Raw genomic sequence first — 22,103 nt, 5'->3', positions numbered from 1 at the left:
CTCCGTTTTTCTTTCCCCCTCCTTTTTCTCCTTTCCTCCCTTTCCTTTTCCCCCTTCCCCATGCTGAATACCTGGCATATAATGTAGAACGCAGAGGGCGACATAGCAATATCAATCAATTATGATAATTATTCTTCTTCTCTCTATCTCTCTCTCCCCCTAGAAACGCACATACACAAGCTGTACAATCAAATCGCGTTGTTATGTTCCCATCAATCGATTGATCTAATAATGGAACAAGTGAAGTGAACGAAAAAAAAACCTAAGAGGATTGGTTTACTGGAATATACACATCGAGAATCATACTACGTTCATTTTCCGTGAGTATTTAGTTTATATTTTGTGAATTATATCAGTGAATTGATTGCAATCAAGCGCAATTGCAAGCAGCTAGCAGTAGCAGGAAATTAAAGATCCACCTGCCGCATAGTTTGGCTATCCGTTAGACCGCAATGGCAGGGTCAACCGCCCTAAGTCATCGGCGTAGCTGCAGCAGCTGGACGTGGTCACATGCAAATGCCAATGATGATTGGTGTTGTGCATTAATTGTGCCTGTGCTGTGTAAATGAATTATGCTTACTTGCCAACGTGTACATGAAGCTGTATAGAATGAAATAGACACTCAAATTTACCTTGAAATGCAATGTAAACTGGGGCCCGTTCCTACAAACCGTCATAAGTCTAACTTCTTGACTAAATCAGCGTTAGTGAACAACTTGTCCTCTACGTGTTTCACCAAGCCCTCTTTGCCAAGATCAACGACAACATCCTGACTAAGGAGTTATGACACCTCTGACACCGTCGTATCTCTGTCATAACTATTTAGTCGATGGGCAGCGCCATCACAAGTCATTTATTGGGTAGACTATGACTGGCAAAAAAGGACAATAAATCCTCCAACTATGATTTTTCTACACATTCACTTAAACAGTGAATTATCGTTTTTTGTATTTGATAATCTCATGAAAATATGCCATGTTTGTATTTAAGGATTTTTCCACTTAAATAAACTGATTATACGCCTTTATTTCCACATTGTAAACTCGTCGAAGGGATATGTATTTTGCCACGGCAGGCAAGCCATAGTTTGAAGTGTATTCTTTAGTTTTCAGACCCATATTAATTTCGAGATGAATTCTATTTTCAATTATGTAAAGTGAATGGTTTAAACATATGTTTTAACCTTTGAAATATTGAAGTTTTGTAATTTTTATATTGTGCTGATGCCAAAAACATTGAACACAAATTTCATTACATCGTATTTTTTCAAAGAATAATATAAGGGTATATTTTTATAAACTATCAAATGAAAATATTCGGGGGGTGCCCATCTCAACAACAAAACTGATTCACTGGTCATGTAATGAAAAACTCACAATTATAGTTTACAAGTACTTCAATTGTTTAATCTACACAAATTTGGAAGTATATTGGATCTCTTATTTCTTGGTATCATTTTCAATCTTTTTTATTACTAATTTATTTAAATAATTGCATTTTCCCTAATATTAATTTTGTAATAATCTGGTGGGATTGCGACTAAGGCTAATTCTCGGCTCCTCTTCTCGCCGATAATATCGATCTCACGAGATACTAGCTAGTAAGCTCTTCGTGAAACGGTTTAGGAAGATCAGAGACATCTCCGTAGTTGGCGGATAAAGTTATGACTGTCTTGTCGTTGGTTTCTAGGAACGAGCCCCAGTAGTCTATCTGTAATGTTTGGAATTAGAAACTCAAACTGTAGTTCTGTACCCTCTCATTTCAACGTTTTCCATGTTCTAATTCTGATGATAATGAATGAAATTATATCTGATGCCGGGTGTGTCTGCATGGATGCTTATCCTAATTAAAGTCTACTAGAAAATAGTTATTTAGTCTACCGGTATGTGATATATTCATTATCATGACATAGTGCACACTAGACAGCAATAACCATCTGATTTGGGTCATTTCTTTAATAAAACTGACATTTGTTGTCATTCCCCAATACAGATGGCAACCCAGAGATCTCGTACCGTGGGGGTAGCTATAGCCAACAATGGCAGCTTTTTGTGTCAAAACATTTTCTCCCCGATTTTCTTTATTTAGATCTAATTTTCTGATTTCTAAATCAGATGTAAATTAGGTCGGTATGTCATTTGTCCTAATTACAGTTATCAAAATTTGATAACTTAATATTAAATGTATAATTTACGGACTTACTTATATGAATTATCCAATTTGTATTTCCGAACTGTGAAACGGTACGTTCATGCATTCGAAATATTACCCGGCGGCCGATATATTTCCGGGTCCACCTACCAAAACATAGCCAAATGGCCAATCAGAGCACTCGTTTTGTGGGAGTTCGTTGGTCAAGCTGGGCCGACTCGTACGTAGCTACGGTAGCTATTGGACGTTCGAAAAGAAAAAATGAATATTCATCAACTAAAACCAAAACGGATAATGTTGACGACGAGACTTTCTCGGATTAATCATTAATTTAGGATCTAAATGAGCAAGCTATCGTAAGTCAAATAAGCTATATATATGTTATTTTTAATTTGTGTTGTAATTCCAGCAGTTATGAGGATGTAAAGAGTGAAAATCTCGTTGCATATCTCATTCATCGCGGTCCGGTCGAACCGAACCATTTGTTCCGTACAGTGCCTCACAGAAAGAGGTCCCCAGACTTCAGTCTCTGTAATCGGAGGTCTAGTGGAGCCAGACGTAGTCTCAGTGGAACAACCGACGATTAGAGAGACTGAAGTTTTCGGTCTAAGTGCACACTAGATGTGTTTGACAAGGACTGAAGGAGACGAGACGACATGGGCAGTAACAGTAAGAAGGAGAAATTATTTTTTTAACATCCCTGAAAAATATTACCTTCATTCATTTTCCAGGTCAACTAGACAGACCCATTTTCCTGATGATACTCACCGAGTCTGTTGTTCTCTAGACCTTTGCTATCATTGTCTGCAACAAAACTTTGAGATATGGTGAAAGGTTTCCTGCGGAGTCCCGAGGGGCTCTTTCAGTTATCACCGAGCGTCACATTAGTCGGACGAGAGAATTGTGACTTAAACATCCAGGTAAGAGAAATTTATCTTTATCTTATCTAATCTAAGGAGGGTTCCATGGAGTGTGTCCTGTTTGACTTTTCCATTTACTATCATCTGGAAATTTAAACTCTCTTGATACTTCCATTGAATAATATTATTAATTCTGGAAAGATGTAACATTAGAAAGATGCATTTAATAGTCAGTGGTGTTATCAAGAGAATTTTATTTTTTGGATTTAAAAAATGAATAAAAGTCACATGTTGTAAGGGACACAATTAAAGCACACTGTCTAATCATCCAAAAAGAGAAATCTTGCCATCAATATTTTCCTTCAAAGAAGAAATCACTTGTGAAGATACTTTTAATGGATCAGTTTCTGGTATTATCAAAAGAGGGGGGGGGGGGGTGAGGGCAGGTTGACTATGTAATTGTTTGAAAAATCATTGCCACTAAATTGAGACACAGTCAGATACAAGTGGTAGATTGAGTCAATGTACGAGTAGGATTTTTTCCCCCCTTGCATTTATATGTAATCATGGTTATTTTCCAATAATTCTGTCCAACTTTTATTTTTTTGGAGGAAAAAGTATTGCTTTTTTTAAATATACAGGGTATACAGTATAATGATATTTTCAGAGCCATTCTTTGGCTTCTTCTTAAAATCTGCTGTATCTTCTTAGAACTTGTGCTTATCAGCAAGAATATTTACTCACTTGTTTTCTCTTTCACCCCCTTCTACATTGCAGCTATCGTCAATAGAATTACAGCACGCTGTTATTGAGTACAGTGATTCAGAAAGCTGTTTCGTGATCCAGGACCTGAACACTGCGCATGGAACGTACGTCAACGACTGCCGCGTTCAGAACGCTGCCGTGAGGTTGGCTCCGGGAGACAGCATCAGGTTCGGCTACACAGGATTCCCGCATGAATTGGAGGTGGAAGATGACCAGGTAATTTGTTTTGTTTTGTGGATAACATGAAGGCTGTTTGGATGCTTTTCGATAAGCCAGCAATGTGTATCATATAAAAAACCAAGTTGTGTCAAAGAAGTTAGTCATTTGGGATTATAATTAAACTCAGTATTTATATGAGACATGCTTGCAGGGCTCTCTGGGATAACAATGAGGCTACTCTGGGTAAACAAGAAATATTTTCATTACTATCATTATTATTATTATGATTATTACCCCTTTTTCTGAGGTTTTAGCAGCTGTTGCTTATTTTAATTTATAGTATTTTGCTTGTACAATTTATTATTTGAATTGTTTATGTAATTAATGTTAAATAGATTTCCATGTTCCTATCCTCGTAAATATGTTTTTAATAAGATGAAATTAGATAAACTGAACTGAACCCTTTCCATTGTCTAAGAAGGAGCATACCGGAATTATATTTCATGTTTTAGTGTCATTTTTATTTCAGAGTCAGTTTCATTTCAGAATTAACATGAATATTTTCTTTGATTCATTAGGTATCTTACCCACCTGTTGGTAATAGGGGTGGAGCCAGGATGATGCAAGAGAGTGCACCCCTCAACGACTATTCCCAGGCCCAGCTCCCATACCTCAACAACCATGCAGGGGGCGACGCCCCTTACGGCCAACCCCAACAGTCCACCCTCCCTTCCCTGGGAGGGGGCTCATCAGCTGCCCCACCCCCAGCAGTATGGGGGACCCCGCCCACAGGTGTCAGTGGGGGTGGGGTGATACCGAGACCCCCCAGAGCCAGGCCGACGAGCGCGGGTAACAGGAGGGGGAGCGGAAGTGGACCAGGGACTGGGAGCGGGGTCCATATCGCTAGTCAGAGCCCTACAAACAGCCCCCTCCCACCAAGACGAGGTAAGTCATGATTTAGATTAACATGGGGTGTGCCTCGTAGAAGTTAAAATAATGAGTCTTGTAATAACTTAAAGTGACTTGGTAACATTGCCACAGATTCTGAAACAAAATCCTAGATTTAGCTCATGCTGCAATCATATTTATAAACCTTTAGGTCAGTCAGGAATCCCATGACTTTTACAAACCGGTCGCCGTCTGATTATTAAGATATTTATGATTGAAAATCAAAAATAAAATTATGCGTTTTCTTAACGGTTTTTATAACACTAAAGTCTATTGGAGAAAATGAGTATGGTAAAACTGGTCCCTCAAAGGTTTTTACTTTTTTGAAGCGCAATTTTGTTTAGGGCTTCAATATTACACCATATTACAGACGCTGATAACACGTAGGGCCGTGCATCTCAGATTTAACATTGTTAAACGATCCCTTTAAGGAATGAAGCATCGCTCATTATTCACTCAATTTATTGTATTTTTATACAGAGGAAATCAAAAGATTTTCAAAGGATCATATAGCCTATCAACATTAAAACTTTTGGACGTTCCTTTAACCCTATTTTAACTGGGCTATTTCAGACCAGGTTTTTACTGGGGGGGGGTCAATTTGACCCCCCCCCTAAGATCTCGGCCGTTTCACCGCCGATCGCCGCGAAAATTTGCATATACGTCAAGTGAAGTGTAAAGAATACTATGGTAATTTCAAATTTTTTAAAAATTCACTCATTTGCATATTTATGGTAATTTATGCAAATAAGGTCATCAAATTCACATTTCTGCCCATAAATCATAGATTATTCATGTTTACATATTCTTTTTCACTACATATATTTATTAGACCATTTGGAATAATAATACGACACAAAAAATTGGAAGAGCCAGGTTATTCCTTATGTTATCTCTTGTTTTTATAATTTCTTATGTATTTTATTGTTTTTTTAACTTATGTATTTTATTGTTTTTGTTGTTTTATTTCATTTATAACTACAATTCAACAATTTTGACCCCAAAACAAACATCTAAACTTCAAACAAGACTGAATAACCAATGTTTTATCTATTTTTAGGAAAAATGACTTTTACATATGTTTTGTACACAAATCACGAAAATGAGCGATTTTCGGGGTGACATGCAAAGACAAAAGGTCACGTGACCTTGTAACCGTAGGTCCGATTTTCAAAAAAATCGTTTTAAAAGATGCGTAAGACTCGAAAGTAAAAAGTCATGAAAGGAAAATTTTATATCTGCCGCGGTTTCGGAGTAGTCGCGAAATTTCTACAGGGGGGGGTCAAATTGACCCCCCCCCAGTTAACATAGGGTTAAAGGGATCCGGTAACTTTGTCTCAGATTCTGAAACAAAATTCTGGATTTAGCTCATGATACAATGATAATTACAAACCTTAAGGTCAGTCAGGAACCCCATGACTTTTACAAGCCGATCGCCTGTCTGATTATCAAGATATTTATGATTGGAATTACAAATTTTGAAAACCGTTCGCCTGACGGTTTTCATAACACTACAGTCTATTGGGGCAAACGAGTATGGTGAAACCGGTCACTCAAAGATTTTTACTTTTTTGAGGCACTTCTTGATCATTTTGAAGCGCAATTTTTTTAGGGCTTCAATATTACACCATATCACAGACACTGATAACATGTAGGGCCATGTATCTCAGATTTAACATTGTTAAACGATCCCTTTAAGTGACATTCTTTGTTTTCATTTATTCTTTGCAGCCGTGACGGGAGGATGGGTCGGTTCAAGTGGAGCTCGAGGTGTAACGTCCACTCAGCAGGTCAATGGCAGCCCTAACACCAGAGCTTCACCGGTCAATGACATGTTGGCTGCTCATGAAAAGGTCAGTCAAAAGTCTTTGTCATACAAAAGTGTGGGATACAAGTCATTGTAGTCTTCTGGCCTACTCTGGCATGTTGCATTCATCTTCATCTATACTGCTTCATTAGTATTTCAACTTGCAATGTCTTGAAGTAATATTCAAAGCTGATATTTTTTGGGTAAAGGATACCAGTATGTAACCCCACACACATTGAGAGGAAAAACTATAGTCAACATTACAGTGTAAATGATTTTGACATCCATCCCAAAATAATGCCTGGAACTCTGTGTGGTCATTATTTGGGTTCAATTGCAATGTAGGTTTTGTTGAAGTGTTAATAAAAAGCGTTGGTGTAAATGATTACGATGATTTTGACATCCATCACAAGATCTGCTAATGTTTGAAGACCTTCATCACAACTCCTGGGGGGGGGGGGGGGGGAGTGTTTCACAAAGATCCTAAGTTGAACTTAACAATTATAGAAAGCTGTTAGCATCTATGAAAATATTTTGTAAAAGTTGTGTCAAAAATACTTGAATTTTCACCTCTGAATATATTTTATTTTGAGGCTACAAATGACTCTCCATAATTGTTAAGTCCAACTTAGAGTTAAGTTAAGACTTAGGATCTTTGTGAAACACCCCCCCCCCCGGCCCCCCCCCCCGAGGACGAATCACATTTCCCACTATGTCCTCATGCTTTTCTCTCCTTTACTCCACAGGACCAGAGACTGCTCCGAATGGGTGACGAACTCAACCGACTGGCCGTCTTCGAGGCCGAGTCCCAGCGGAAGGACGGGGTCATCGGTCAGCTGCGGTCAGACATGGAATCCTTGGCCATGCAGTCACACCAGGCCCAGCAGCAGCAGAAACCTCCGCCGGTAGCCGATACCACGGTCCAGAAGAGACTCAAGGAGCTGGAGAAAGATGTCAATCTGAAGCAGCTTGAGGTCAATGCACTGAAGGAAAAGGTCAGTAGGTCATCTATAATGAACTGGTTGCATATGACTTATAATCATAATGAGAATGAGAACTGTTTTATTGGTTCATGTTGTGAAGGTATTGTTTCTGAGAGAAATTCTCATTAGCATAAAGTCTGTGAGCTACACAAATTTGTATGTTTTCTACATATATTCATTTATCTGTTGTTTACTGTAATGGTCGTAGAATTATGGAAAACTCAAGGAAACATGTCAAGATATCAGATCAGAAGGGGAATGAGAGGGGGGGGGGGCGGCTCAAGACTTTGCAGTATAAACTGTGGCAATGCCAAGATAATCAGAGCAAAGAAATACCACCAGGGGCTTGTAACATAAAAGTTTACCTACAATCAGTTGAAAAATCAATTGTATCTCCATTCTCACTACAATTTATTGTATATTACATGTACATTGAATTGTATCTTCCTGTAACATCAAATTGACTGTGTGTTACTGCTGATTGTACAGATATGATTGATTGAAAGAGGTAGAACTACTTTTTATGAGATACAATCGATTGTAACTCGTAAATGAAACAGTGCCCTTATGATATGACCTTACTTTTCAGAAGAAAATGAAACTATATAAACTCAAGATAGCTCCTTAGTTTTCTAGCGAGAAAAAATGATGTGAATGCTTGAGCACCTTGTCATTGTAGCATGGCTAATTTAGGCCGGGGTAATGATATGATTGAAGGGCCCTCTGGGGGAGCAGTGTTGATATTGATGAGGCTGCCCTGGGTAAACAAGACAGCAATCCTTCTTTGTTTCTTTGTTTCTTTCTTCTTCTTCCTGTTCTTCTCCTTGCCCTCCATCTTCTTAAGATTTATCATCATCATTATCAGGCCTAAAAAAAGAAAAGAAGATTTATTGCCCTTTAGGTGCTAAAACATGGGTCGGTCGGTCAGAAATCTTTTTTTTTTAATGTTAAAACTTCCTCTTTGGGCTGATGTTTTTTTAATACATTCTTTTCTCAAAAAACGGTTTAAATTTTTTTAAAGCCCACCGTCAATTTCAAAATTGTTGGGTCAGTCGCAAAGGGCAATGCAACATCTTTTTTTAAAGGCCTCATCATTATAATTATTGTAATCATGATAATCATTATCATTATCATCATCATTATCGTTATTATCATCATCGTTGTTACAACAGATGTCCAAGATGAGGATGGAGAGCACCGATCCCATGGAGAACATCGCCCACCTGCGCTCCCTGCTCCACCAGCGGGAGCGGGAGCTGGTCTCCCTGCGCCAGGAGGTGGACAAGATCCGCAAGGAGAAGGGCACCAGCTCCGCCCTCATGACCAAGCTCCAGCGGGACCTCACCACCAAGGAGGGCAGCATCTCCAGGATGAGGGGCGAGGTGGAGCTCCTCAAGAAGGAGCTGAGGGAAAAGGAGGTGGCCATCTCGGCGCTGGCTGCCAAGTTCTCCCGCATGAGGGAGACCAAGAAGCACGAGGAGGAGCTGGCGGCCAGGAACAAGGAGGTGGTCACACTCAAACACGTAAGAATACTCTTTAACCCTTTCATTTTATTCATCTAATTCAAAACTTGAAAGTACATCCTCATGTACTGGTAGAGTATAGTGAATGAGAATGTGTTAGCTGTCACACTTGAACATGTGAGGACACTTTTAACCCTTTTATTTTATTCATCTAATTCAAAACTCAAAAGTACATCCTCATGGAGTTAAGAGTGGTGAATGAGAATGTGTGAGCTGTCTAACTTAAACATGGAAGGACACTTTCATTCTTATTCCAAGTATACTGTACATTCACATTTGCATTAACTTTTTACCCTTGCAAAATTATGTTGAATATCTGTGTGGTATTGATGCTGAAATGTCTGCTTATGTGATTTCATTATCACATGAAATTGGAAATGCACACATGTACCTGTATAAATTTGAGTTTTGTTATCAAACTCATTGGAATTAGATGATACTAAGCTACAGTAAATTTTAAATCGACTAAATTTCAATCGTCTCCAAATAAAAATGTGTTGTAATAGAGGAAGGGTCTACAGACATTTAGTTATATTCACACTGATTTTTATCCATTTGATTGTTTTCTCTGCTATATTTGTTTTAATCATTCCTTCTCTCTTCATTATTCATCTTGTGTTCCTTCTATCTGTCTATCATTGCTTGAATGGAGTGTAGTCTCAGCTCGAGACTGCCTTAGAATCGTATCAGAAAACACTGTTTGCGCGAGACACTGAATACTTCAGCTTAAAGACTGTAAGTTAATAAACATGTCCCGAAGCATCATGTCAAAGATCCCAAACAGTCACACACTTGCATCATCAGTGATTTCAAGTATGATATTATTCCCAGGGAATCTATTCAGGGCCTGTAGTCCAAGTCTTTACGGGCCTGGTCCTAGCCCACGTCCCATGGTCCTTGTCCGTACATTAAAGAAGACAGCAACTAACCAGTCTTTGAAAATGAACGACATGTTGGAATTCTTCAAAGTCCAGTCTTTTCCAAAAGGATGTTTACTTAAAACCATGTATCAGCTCATATTTGCTGTGACATTTCATTACCCAAGTCCCAAATCTTCATAATAGTCTTGAGTTTAAGATTCAGAGTAGAAGACTCCTATTTATATACCACTCAAAGTGAAGAACTTTTTGAGCTTTAAAACAAAAAATTGTACCAAATTTGCAAAAGTAGCACACATATTTCTAGAGATGTTACCACTTTTATTATTTTTGGGGTAGTGAATATTTTTACCTTGGAATTGTCCAGATGAGTCTTATTGAAAATTTATTCTCGATATCTGGGGTTTTGCTCAGGGTATTAAAATGTATGCTACACACCCCAAATCTAAAGGAAAATTTCTTGAGGTGTTTGATACGTGATAGCAATGTCACAACTATCCTAGTCCTACACAATTACAGTATTCCATACCATACTTGAAATCATTGAATGATTAATGTTAGTTCACCAAAACTGCATGCTGCATATTGTTCAATCCATGTCATAGCATAGTCAAAATTACCTGTAGTATACATGTATATATATTCTTGTCAAAGCTGATTTGTATACTTTTTCATAGCCTTCATAGATTTCCCTTTAAAATGCATCTGTCTCTGCATCATGTCAACATAATTTACAATAACAAAGTATATATATACATGTTAGATATCACATATCTCATGTGTTAGTTCACTTGTACAACAGGTTTTGATTTTCAAAAAGATATATGCAACATTATGATTGCCATAGTAGAAAGCACAGTTCATTCACACTAAATCCTGTTAAACTTGGCATGAAGATATTGTTGATAAAACCGTTATACTTTGCTGTTTTTCAAAACCAGCAATAATTGTGAAAGGCCTTTTGTCACTAAACCGTTGTATTGTTGAATTTTAGTCTGAAAAAATGGAATTAATCTTTATACTGGTAGAGTTTTCAAAAACTTCTATAAATGTTTACAATGATATACTTTACTCTACCATATGGCAAAAGCATGAATCATTTTGATTTTAAACAGGGCCCATTGCACTAAACTAATACCATTGATGGTAACTTTGCTATCAATGATAACTACCATGGAAAACTTGATTTTGATTGGCTGTTGAGCCCTGTTACCATGGTAGTTGCTATTGATGGCAAAGTTACCATCATTTGTGAGTTTTATGCAACGGGCCCTGAATGATGACTTTTTTCATTTTAAGCTTCACACCAACTTCCTTTGCCTGAAACTCTCTATTATCTTCTATATTAAATAATAATACAAATACATTTATGCAAAATTGAACCATACAAGAGACTTTCAAAAAATGTAAACGCTTTCTTGAATCTAGTGTCTCATCCAGTAGCAACAAACAGTTAGGTTGTTAAGGAATTAGATCTATAAGCCTCTGCTTTGTTTGAGAATCGGCTGGGTAAATACAAGACAATAGAGGGCTGGTAAACAAACCCATTTTGTAGTCTGTAGACTAAAGCACTTGTGAACTTTATAAGGCATGACTTTTGAATGTCTACTTGGTATTTTGTTTGAATTAAAAGCATCAAAGGGGTAGATAATGAAAGGAAATCAAAAGTTTTTTTTGTTTGTGCATGTTTAGCAGGTCTGTGATGTATTAGAGTGTAGAGTGGAATTTGGTTGTAGAAAAATGCTCTCACTAAGGAATTTTCACTGTATATACCGGCCAGCATATACAATTATAAATCGTTATTGTTTTAGTATTCACAGCAATTTAAATATTCCCTTTCCTTTTCCTTTCATTGGATTATATATCTAAACAAAAATGTATTTATGGTTGACTCATCATTTGTATACTCTGGTGATATTCAGTTTATTTGATAAGGTTCACAAATAATTTTAGCGAAAAAGCAATTCTATTCGAATTTTTAAATGAATTAAGTTTTGTTATCTAAAGAGAAATTGCCAAGTTACAGACTGTACTCAATTTAAATTTATTGCATTTTGTAAATGATTTTGTAATCCTGTATGGTAATTGATGTTTTTATATGCATGCAATTTAGAGAGTACAGTATGCTTGGTGAAAGTGGTACTCACGCTTCACTGGTTTTGCAAGTAGGCATCAAATCAGGTGGAATTATTTCATAGACCATGTACATGTACATGATAAAGTCATATTTCATTGTGTAATCTGTTTGTTTTCCTTTTTTCTGTTGGTCTAAATGGTGTATTTGTGTTGTTCCCATTGCCTTGTTTTCATTATCTCTTAGAGTAGATGTGTGTCTCATGTATTTTAGTTGTCTCGTTTGTCAAGTCATGCGTTCATGAAATACTGTGATATATATTAAACAAAAAAATATTGAGGATTTGTATTGTAGAGTAGATAGTTTTTAATATATATATAGTAAAATAGCTCATGCCCTTATTTTTTCTTTCTTCAGGTGTCATATGGATTCCTTATTTTTCTTCCATTAAAAAAAAAAATTATGATAATTTTCATTTTCTTAAAAACATGGCCTACATTGTTGTACATGAATAGTGCCACATTTCATATCTTGCATATTTGGTGATAGAAATTTCTGGCATGCCTTTTAATAAGTAGATTGTGGGAGTGTTGTGGTCGAGTGATTTAAGGCGCTTGACTTGGAGATGCGAAGGTCAAGGGTTCGAATCCCGACATGGCACTAATATCCTTTGACAAGATATTAACCTGCAATTGCTACTCTCCACCCAGGTGTTAAATGGGTACCCGGTAGGATGCGACCGTCATTGTTGGTCAAACAGTTTTGAGCGTCATGTAACGCCTGGCTGGAATGCTCCCCAGTGAGTGGAGATCGTGCACACATTGTGTGCGGGCAAAGCACTGAATCCAATGACCGGGGTAATAGTATATTTGTAAAGCGCTAAGAGACATTTGTATTATGCGCTATATAAAAAATAAATATTATTATTATTATAAGATGTGTCTAAAGCCTAGTGTTTTGAAGATTATTTCAGTGTTTTAGTAAAAAAAAAGAAAATGTATTTCTTGCTTTAATCATTTCGTTCTTTTTAAAGTCTCACTGAAATTATTGTAGATTAGTTTTCTATGATTCAACACTTTCATCTCATTGTGTATTCCTATATATGTACATGTGTCTTTAATCATGCAAACATTTTGTACATTGAAATCAATTAGATCAACTCATTATTTTATATAGCAATAAGCGTATATAATATTTAGTAGAACATGATACCAATGCAAATTGTGTAATTTTCATCCAAATTCTGAAACGTTTAAACCCTTTCAGTAGTAATGCTATTATTAGACGCAGCAGATAAAAAAGACATTATCTGTTAATGGCAAGATTAAACCATGATTAGGTGTCAAAGATGGGCTAGCATACTCGAGAGACAATGGTTGGCAAAGTCAATTTGTTGAGAGTGATTGACACCATGATAAGAAAACACTTCATAATGTTTCAGTACATGAACTTTGATGAACTTTGTATTTTCAATTGCTTTCTTGATATTTCTTCAGAAATTGAAAGGTGCCGAGAGCAAAGTGGAGGCACTCACGAAACAGACGGCTGAACAGAAAGAGGAGATTGATAAGTTAACAGCTCAAGTTGAAGAGGAAACAAAGGTCAGTATATTTACGTTATATTGATGACATAAATATTGAAGGAGTTATGAATGACTGTATGAATAGTATTTTTTTTGGGGGGGGAGGGGTGAAAAATTGTATGTAGGGAGAAGGGTTTGCATTTGAAATAAATGATAATTAAAATGAATTTATAAAAAAAATCTTTCTTTCTGTAATCAGTGATTGATATTAAGTAATTCACTTGATTTTGTCTAAACACAGAATGAACAAAAATTGCCAACCCTAGTGTGAAGTAGGGATGGCAAATTATTTTGATGTTCCAATTTTAATGTTCTTTATTGTATACCCGGTAGTAAATAAAACTACAACTACACTAATATCCTGTTATTGAAATTACTCTTTCTGGTTTTAATAGAAGAAAATCAAGAAAGTCCTTTTGTTACTTTTGGAGAGTGCATTGCATTGATAATTTAAAAGAAAAGAGTAAAAGAAGTGTATTTAAAAAGTGCTTGTTTTTTTATAACAATTATGTTTTTCATAAAAATTATGATTTTTATGCGTATTGTATTTTACTTCTGTGCATGACCAATATTTATTTTAAAAAATTTGGATTGAATTAGAATGGAATTGAATTCTAGTATTAAACATAAGTTTTTACATGTCATACACGTGATAGTCATCTCTCTCTCTCTCGCTCTCTCTTTCTTGTACTTCCTACAATGATAGACAAAACAGAGGTTTAAAGATGAGAAGGAAGACATGAAGAAGAAATTCCTGGAGTCTCAGAGATTAGAGAAGCAAGCCAGAGTAGACATCGACCAAGCCAAGAAACAGGTAAGTCTCTTAAAGCCTGTCTGTACTAATTTTGCCAAACTGGGGTCATCTCATCAAATCTGCCCTCAATTAACATGAGAAAAAGGGGATCATGGGGTACCTGCATGTACCGCGTATACATTGTTTCCTATATAGAGGGCGCAAGTAGCTACAAGAAGTGCAGTCCCGCTTTCAGACATTATTCAACGTTGTGTATCTAATTAGTACTTCAAGAATAGGATCAAACTATTCCCCGATCAGAATGTAAATATTTACAGAAGTATTTAAAAAATAATATTTGTCTATTGTATAGCACTCACATCTGCTATGCTCAAGGAGTCTAGCAAGGAGTCTAGTAGTCCCCCTTCTTCTTCTGAGCTAAATCTCAGTTCTCAAAGTATATTAGGGATTTCTGCCTACCAGGTTCCCAGTTATGACACCCGGGTCAAGAGTGGCAACTGTTGATTAATGTCTTTACCAGAGGTTATACAGTAGATGCACTGGAACTATCCAATGATTTAAAGCCCCACTGCACTACTTGTAGCTACTTGCGCCCTCTATACAACAAACAATGCATAATCGGTGCCATTGGTCCCCCATGATCCTCTTTTTCTAATGTTAATTGAGAGCTGATTTGATGAGATAACCACCTGCCAGTGACCATGCAGGGAGGTCTAATCACTCCTGTTCACTAGTATTGATGCTCTTAAAGGTTTGTGGATAGTGAGTGTTCATATTTCAAGTATAATTCGTTCTAAATTGCTGTCTTAATTTAGCTGGAGCGCTTCAGACAAAGGGTCATGCAGACGACTTTCTCGGCTCCGGGATTCCGTGTGCCTGACGACGAATCGACCGTCACGGACGACAGCCTCTTGGAGACGATGACCAAGCTCATCACGGAACGCAACGAGGCGAAAAACAAGTTGCGAGAACTCAAAGACACCATGAAGGGTCTGGAGACCTCGAGCAAGGAGACTAAGTCTAGCCACAAGACACTCAAGCAACATCTGATAGCTGCAGAGGTGAGTTGCATTCTCATTTTAAAGATTGGTTACGATGCTTTTTTAGGTTGGAGAGCTTAACATAGTCATAATTTTAAAATCATGCGTTGCTTTGATGCTTAATGTCACCTTTTATATGCAGGATGACAAATTACACACATCCCATCATTGTTTCTGAATTGAATAGAAGGAATATATCTTTTGAAAAATGTAACTGTGGGAGGTTGATTAGGTATTTACCTATTACTTCTTTTCTTGAACAAAAAAATACAAAACAAAACAAACAAAACAAAAAACACACAAGAATTGCTGACAGAAATTTTCATACTTTCATCTGAAAATGGAGAAGAGGGAGTAGAGTAAAAATGTGAATTCCATCTCAGTTGTGGCTGTCACATAATGATATTAATATTAACATGTTTCGGGGATTTTTATGATGGACTTGAGTAAGTACTCTTTGTTTATCAAATTTGCCAAACCACTTTGAACAGAGGTTTATAATGAATCATTAAAGGGAGATAGTAGTCAGTTTCCATGTGCAGTAGGTCATAATTCGCCGACACCAGACTTGGTGGAAATACCATTAAAGGGAAAGTCCACCCCCAAAATAAGTTTGTTTCGATAGAGGCAGAATAATAAGAAAATCAGGTGAGTGAAAGTTTGAGCAAATTCTGAATGAAAATAAGAAAGTTATGAATTATTGAAGTTGTGATCAATCAAATACAAATTGGCAACTCTGTGACTTATTATACGAGCTCTCCTTCATTTGCTTTGTGCATAATATTCCATAAAATCATGTTTTCTTCGTTATTGATGACGGAATATATATTTGTTCCTTGCAGGGGGAGTATAGAAACATATTTGCAATTATTATATTTAGGGTGCATGTATGGTTGAAATTTTTCTTGAGGGAAAATGAAAATTTTAGATTTTTTTAGTACTGAGCAAATGGAAGTTGAGCTCGCATGATACATGCTCGCATGATTGATCACAACTTCAAAATTCCTAACTTCCTTATTTTTAATCGGAATTTGCTCAAACTTTCACTGACTTGTTTCTCTCATTTTTCTACTCCTATTAAAACTAACTTAATTTCAGGGTGGACTTCCCCTTTAATGGGTGTACAAGTCTTACACACAACAAACCAGTGGTCCCGTTTAATGTTAGTAACATTTTGTTGTTCTTACGATTTTTCAGAAACGTCTTGAAGAAGGAGGCAGAACGTGCTCCCACATCCGTAACGAGATCAAGCTCCTCCAGTCGGTCACCGTAGATGAATCCTTACAGAACATCAAAGATACCATCGCTATGATGCTCCAGAATGAGTTGGCATGGCAACAGTCGTTTGAGACCACCCTGGAGAAGTGTGGCTTTGACATCAAGACTGGTGGCAAAGGTAAGAAAGATTGCTTCAAGCATTGTTTAAATAACTTTGTTTAATGACAATTAACTGGATGAGCGCATAAGCATGTTGCACATGCTTTTTGCCTGCTCTCCAAAAGATCTCTTATTTGTCTGTATTTACTTTGTTATATCAATTTGTGTTGTTACCAGTCATTTATATATGTCTTCTGGATACCACTAGTCGAATTGCATTCGATAGTTAGGTGATTTCACACCATATTTTTGATGACAACATTTTTCTGGATTCATGTGTAGTACCTAAGAAGCCATTTTCACTGTACATCTCTATGTAAGTAAAAGTACCCTGGTACTCTATTATGTAATGTATGCCTATTATGTATTGTATGCCTGGACGAACATGAATCACTGGATTCACTAGCAAGCACAATGGGACCGTTTCAACTTGGACTTTTGTTCACACTCTGCCTGTATGCTACTTTGAATAGGAATGTGTACAGCAATGAGCAATCCTTCATTAAACTCTCAATTAATGAGAACTTCACCAGAAAACACTATCTTAAAAGGAGGATTCCATACAACCCCAATAGTACAGCATCTTTTCAACTAGAGCTACTACATGCGGGTGATGTACATCCCAACCCCGGACCAGATCGGGATCAAGATGGCACTGTACCATCTTTTTGCATTCATCGTGACCCTCCCCTTCAGCGTAGAATTCACTACTCTCCAGAGGATCTGTTACAGTGGAGATATGCAAAGCTCCGACGTTTGTGATGTCATCCATTCTTTCGGAATTCAACGAAGAAAGACAAGGAGAGGTAGGCGCGGTAACCGCAGAAAAAACTATCTCCGACAATCAAAAGTGTCAAGATCATCATCATCATCTACTATCCCGATCTGCATTCAACCACGTATTCATCCATACTTCTCAGGTATTGATAGGTCAATATGCATTCAACGAGCAAACTTAATCTCTATACCTCCGATTGAAAGTTTTACCAAAGTATGCACTTTTAATATGCGATCAATAAGGAATAAGACGACTGATTTCTATGATTTTGTCACTGAAAATGACTTAGATATTGTAGCAGTAACTGAAACCTGGCTTAAAGATGGTGATGATGTTATCATAGGGAAAATTACCCCTGCCGGATATAACTTTGAACACCGGCCGCGTCAAGGAAAGGCCGGAGGAGGGGTTGGACTGTTATACAAATCTTCGCTCTCACTTACTACTAGTCTTGTAACTCCGTTCAGATCATTTGAATCGCTTCATGTTACAATTTCAGGAAACTCTCGCTCAATCAGTTTAGTCGTAGTATATCGACCCGAATCTGATGATCATGGGCGTCATCTACCCTTCAGTGTCTTCATGGAGGAGTTTGGTGAAATGTTGGACAGTTATCTTCTCCACCCATCAGAGATCTTACTCGTGGGTGACTATAATATATGGGTTGACGTCCAGGATGATTCAAAGGCCAGACAGTTTCTGAACCTACTATCGACATATGGGATGAAACAGCATGTCCGTGAACCGACCCACGACCACGGACATACACTTGACTTACTGATCACACGTGAACATGAAAATGTTATATCAAATGTAGTAGTGCAACCTGGTCTCTCAGATCATTTTGCTATACTGTGTAATACTACATTGGAAAAACCTAAACCTATTCGACAAAGTTTCTCAACCCGGAATTTAAAGTCTTTGGATAGGCAAAGGTTCTGTAAAGGTCTCCATGTAGCTTTATCTGTTCCTGACTTAGATTATGATGTTACATCTATGTGTATTAATTACGATTATTCTCTTAATGCCTTATTGGATCAACTAGCTCCCAGAAAAACAAGAACTATAGTTGTCAAACCCAAGTGTCCTTGGATGAATGATGATATCCGAGAGGCAAAGTGCCTCAGACGGAGACTGGAGCGTCGTTGGAGAACCACTAAAACTGAATCCGATCGGTCTCTATTTATTAAGCAGAGACAAATAGTATCTCATCTCGCTAACCAAGCGCAAAAACATCACTACACATCTGCTGTAGCAGACTGCAGTGGCGATCAGAAGCGGTTGTTTCAAATTATAAATAAACTCTTGAATAGAAAGAAAGATCAAATTCTTCCTAGTAATGTGTCTGATCAAGACTTGGCAAATCGTTTTTCTGATTTCTTTATGAATAAAGTTAGCAATATTCGTCGAATTCTTGACGCTCGTGACAGTACAGGTTATCAGTCAGTGTCAGAAAATGCCACTCCCTATTTGTCTGAATTTTTACCAGCCACAACAAGTGAGGTTCGGAAAGTCATTATGAATTCCCCACCATCTACATGTGAACTAGATCCTATTCCAACCTGTTTGATCAAAGATTTTTCTAATGAATTCACCCCATACATCACAGAGATTGTAAATTCATCTCTACGTTCTGGCATCTTTCCTGATTGTCTGCAACATGCACTCATTAAACCTCACCTAAAGAAACCAAGCCTTGATAAACAAGAGCTTAAAAATTATCGTCCCGTTGCAAACTTAAAGTATCTTGGTAAGGTAATTGAACGTATAGTATCTACGCGTCTTCAGTCCAGCATAAATGACCAAAACCTACAAAACCCCTTTCAATCGGCCTACAAGGAAAACCACAGTGTGGAGACTGCACTATTGAAAGTACAAAATGACATTTTAATAAACATGGATAAGGGGAAAGTTACTGCATTAGTTCTGTTAGATCTCAGCTGCGCCTTCGATACTGTTGACCATAATATCTTAATCGACAGACTAAAAAAGATTGGCATTGGTGGAACATGTCTTCATTGGTTTCGTTCTTACCTTTCAAATCAATCTCAAGCGGTTAACCTACATGATACAACTTCATCGGTTGTTAATCTTCTGTTTTCTGTGCCCCAAGGATCTGTTTTAGGTCCCCATCTGTTTAATGTATATACCTTACCACTTCATGAGATTATCAGTAAACACAATATAAGCTATCATATGTATGCAGACGATCTACAATTACATTTTTCGTGTCTTCCTATTCAGGAACAGGTAGAAAAACGTGTCAAAGATCTTGAAAGTTGTATTCATGATGTACGAAAATGGATGAATGATTGCTATCTCAAACTAAATGACGATAAAACAGAATTTCTCTTGTTAGGCTCCAGACAACAACTTTCCAAGATTGCTATAACTCATATACGTGTTGGTTCTGTGCACATTGCTCCTTCAGATAAGGCAAGAAATCTTGGTGTCATTTTCGATACAAGCATGTCTCTTGATGCACATATTTCAAAATGTGTGAAAGCTGCCAATTATCATCTTCGTAATCTTCGCGCTATAAGGAAATTTTTAACCCCCAAAACCACTCAACAATTGATTCATGCTTTTGTAACATCTCATCTCGATAACTGTAACTCTCTCCTTTATGGACTTCCTAAATACCAAATTCACAGACTACAAAAGGTTCAAAACGCAGCTGCCCGCCTTGTCACTAAATCTAAACGTTCGACCCATACTACTCAAATACTCAAGAAACTTCACTGGCTTCCAATAGAACAGCGTATCAAATATAAAATTCTACTACTCACCTACCGTTCACTAAATGGATCAGTCCCTGAATATATTTCCTCTCTTCTTAATATCTCTTTAAGTTCTCGTGCAGGTCTTCGTTCCTCTAATTCAACAAATTTAACACAAGTAAGAACAAAGAGGAGTTGGGGAGACAGAGCTTTTATAGCTGCTGCACCCCGGTTATGGAACTCCCTACCCCATTCAATCAAAATGTCAGCCAATCAAAATGTGTTCAAAAAACAATTGAAAACCTATCTAATGTCTGAATTCCTTAGTTAAGACGTAGTGTATTTCAAAATATGATGTAATTAACGTTGTTGAATTATATTTAATTATGTTAAATTATTTTCGTTCAATGTACTTACCTTGTTAGGCGCCTTGAGCATCTCTTGGGGTGGATATGTGCGCATTATAAATGTTGTTATTTTTTTATTTTTTTTTATCTAATGAATTGGAAATTTGGAATATAATTTTATTTATCCTCATTTGTTAGGTATTATATCCATAAGAGCATATATTGAAATACTTTAAAGCTCTGTAATAAAGTTGAATGTGCACTAAATCCATGTATAAATTCAATACAACTTTACAGAGGGCTGAAGAATAAACAAACACTGCTATTTTGGTTTGATGGCAGTTTGTTTATTTTGTTGTTTTTCACTTATATGGTGAAACTAATGTAAATATTAAAGAACTCAATGCAGGAAGAGGTTTTTGTGTTAGAATTTGGTGACGCTTCTTGACAAGATCCAAGAGTTAAAGGATAAAGTCAGTGCTGGCGTGCTCGAAGCAACATGAGAAATTCTTGTTAACTTGGTGGTTACAATTCAATTATGGTATAACTTAATTTCTTACTCTATAGACTCAAGCCGGTTATTTCAGGCTTAAAGTCTAACCTTTTAGTCATTGAAGATCATCTCTGTCATGACTTTAAAAATATTAAAAACGTGTAGGCCTTGATTTATTCTAGTCTGAGAATGGAAATTCCTCAGAGAAACCTTTATAATGGTAAAACAGCATACTTTGTACTTGGTTGGGTAATTCTTTTGGCAGCTCACTCAGGAAGCTATACCGGGATGGAAGGTGAGGCAAGTAACTACAAGGAGTGCATAGTTAGAATGAAAAGGAAACACAGGGTATTTACAAATTCATTTTTGTTGGCCATATTGCAGATCTTCAAGCCCACATCGATAAACTGAGAGACCAGGCTAACAAGGAGAAGAAACTGAAGGAGGAGATTCAGATGAGCGTCGACACCATGTCATCGGGGGTCAGGTCAGAGATGGAGAGGAAGCTGGAGAGACAGAAGACGGAGCACGAAGAGACGATGAAGTTTACCATGGAAAGAGTTAAATTAGAAAGTAAGACCATTGGATGATTTGGAATGATAAGTGTGATAACGATGGTAGTAGCAGTAATAGCAGTCGTGTTAAATATAGAGAGAAAAGTAATAACAATGGATATGATGACAAGATAGGAATATGATGACAAGATGATGATGATAATAATGGTGATCACATTAATAGTGATTATAATGATAATGTATAAAAATGCAAAATGGATAGAATGATCATAGTTATGATGAGAGTATCGTCGATGATAATGGTGATAGTGATGATGATTACAATGATGAATTTGATATGGAAAGACTT

The 22,103-nt window shown here is 37.0% G+C and overlaps 1 protein-coding gene across 1 annotated transcript in view; it reads left to right on the top strand.

The window, feature by feature from the left end:
- Positions 1–154: 154 nt before the first annotated feature.
- Positions 155–22,103, top strand: part of LOC575530 (forkhead-associated domain-containing protein 1) — a 41,132-nt gene continuing 19,183 nt past the window's right edge. The window contains exons 1-12 of the mRNA XM_030979592.1: positions 155–320; positions 2,883–3,071; positions 3,789–3,992; positions 4,514–4,880; positions 6,615–6,736; positions 7,437–7,685; positions 8,846–9,196; positions 13,645–13,749; positions 14,437–14,544; positions 15,300–15,545; positions 16,722–16,920; positions 21,624–21,812. Of these exons, the coding sequence (XP_030835452.1) occupies positions 2,976–3,071; positions 3,789–3,992; positions 4,514–4,880; positions 6,615–6,736; positions 7,437–7,685; positions 8,846–9,196; positions 13,645–13,749; positions 14,437–14,544; positions 15,300–15,545; positions 16,722–16,920; positions 21,624–21,812 (2,236 nt within the window). The 5' untranslated portion in view covers positions 155–320; positions 2,883–2,975. The remainder of the gene's footprint in view (positions 321–2,882; positions 3,072–3,788; positions 3,993–4,513; positions 4,881–6,614; positions 6,737–7,436; positions 7,686–8,845; positions 9,197–13,644; positions 13,750–14,436; positions 14,545–15,299; positions 15,546–16,721; positions 16,921–21,623; positions 21,813–22,103) is intronic.

This window comes from Strongylocentrotus purpuratus, unplaced genomic scaffold, assembly GCF_000002235.5.
Source record: "Strongylocentrotus purpuratus isolate Spur 01 unplaced genomic scaffold, Spur_5.0 spur5_contig_816, whole genome shotgun sequence".
In the NCBI taxonomy this organism is placed as follows: Eukaryota; Metazoa; Echinodermata; class Echinoidea; order Camarodonta; family Strongylocentrotidae; genus Strongylocentrotus; species Strongylocentrotus purpuratus.
This window is presented reverse-complemented; position numbering and strand designations above follow the sequence as displayed.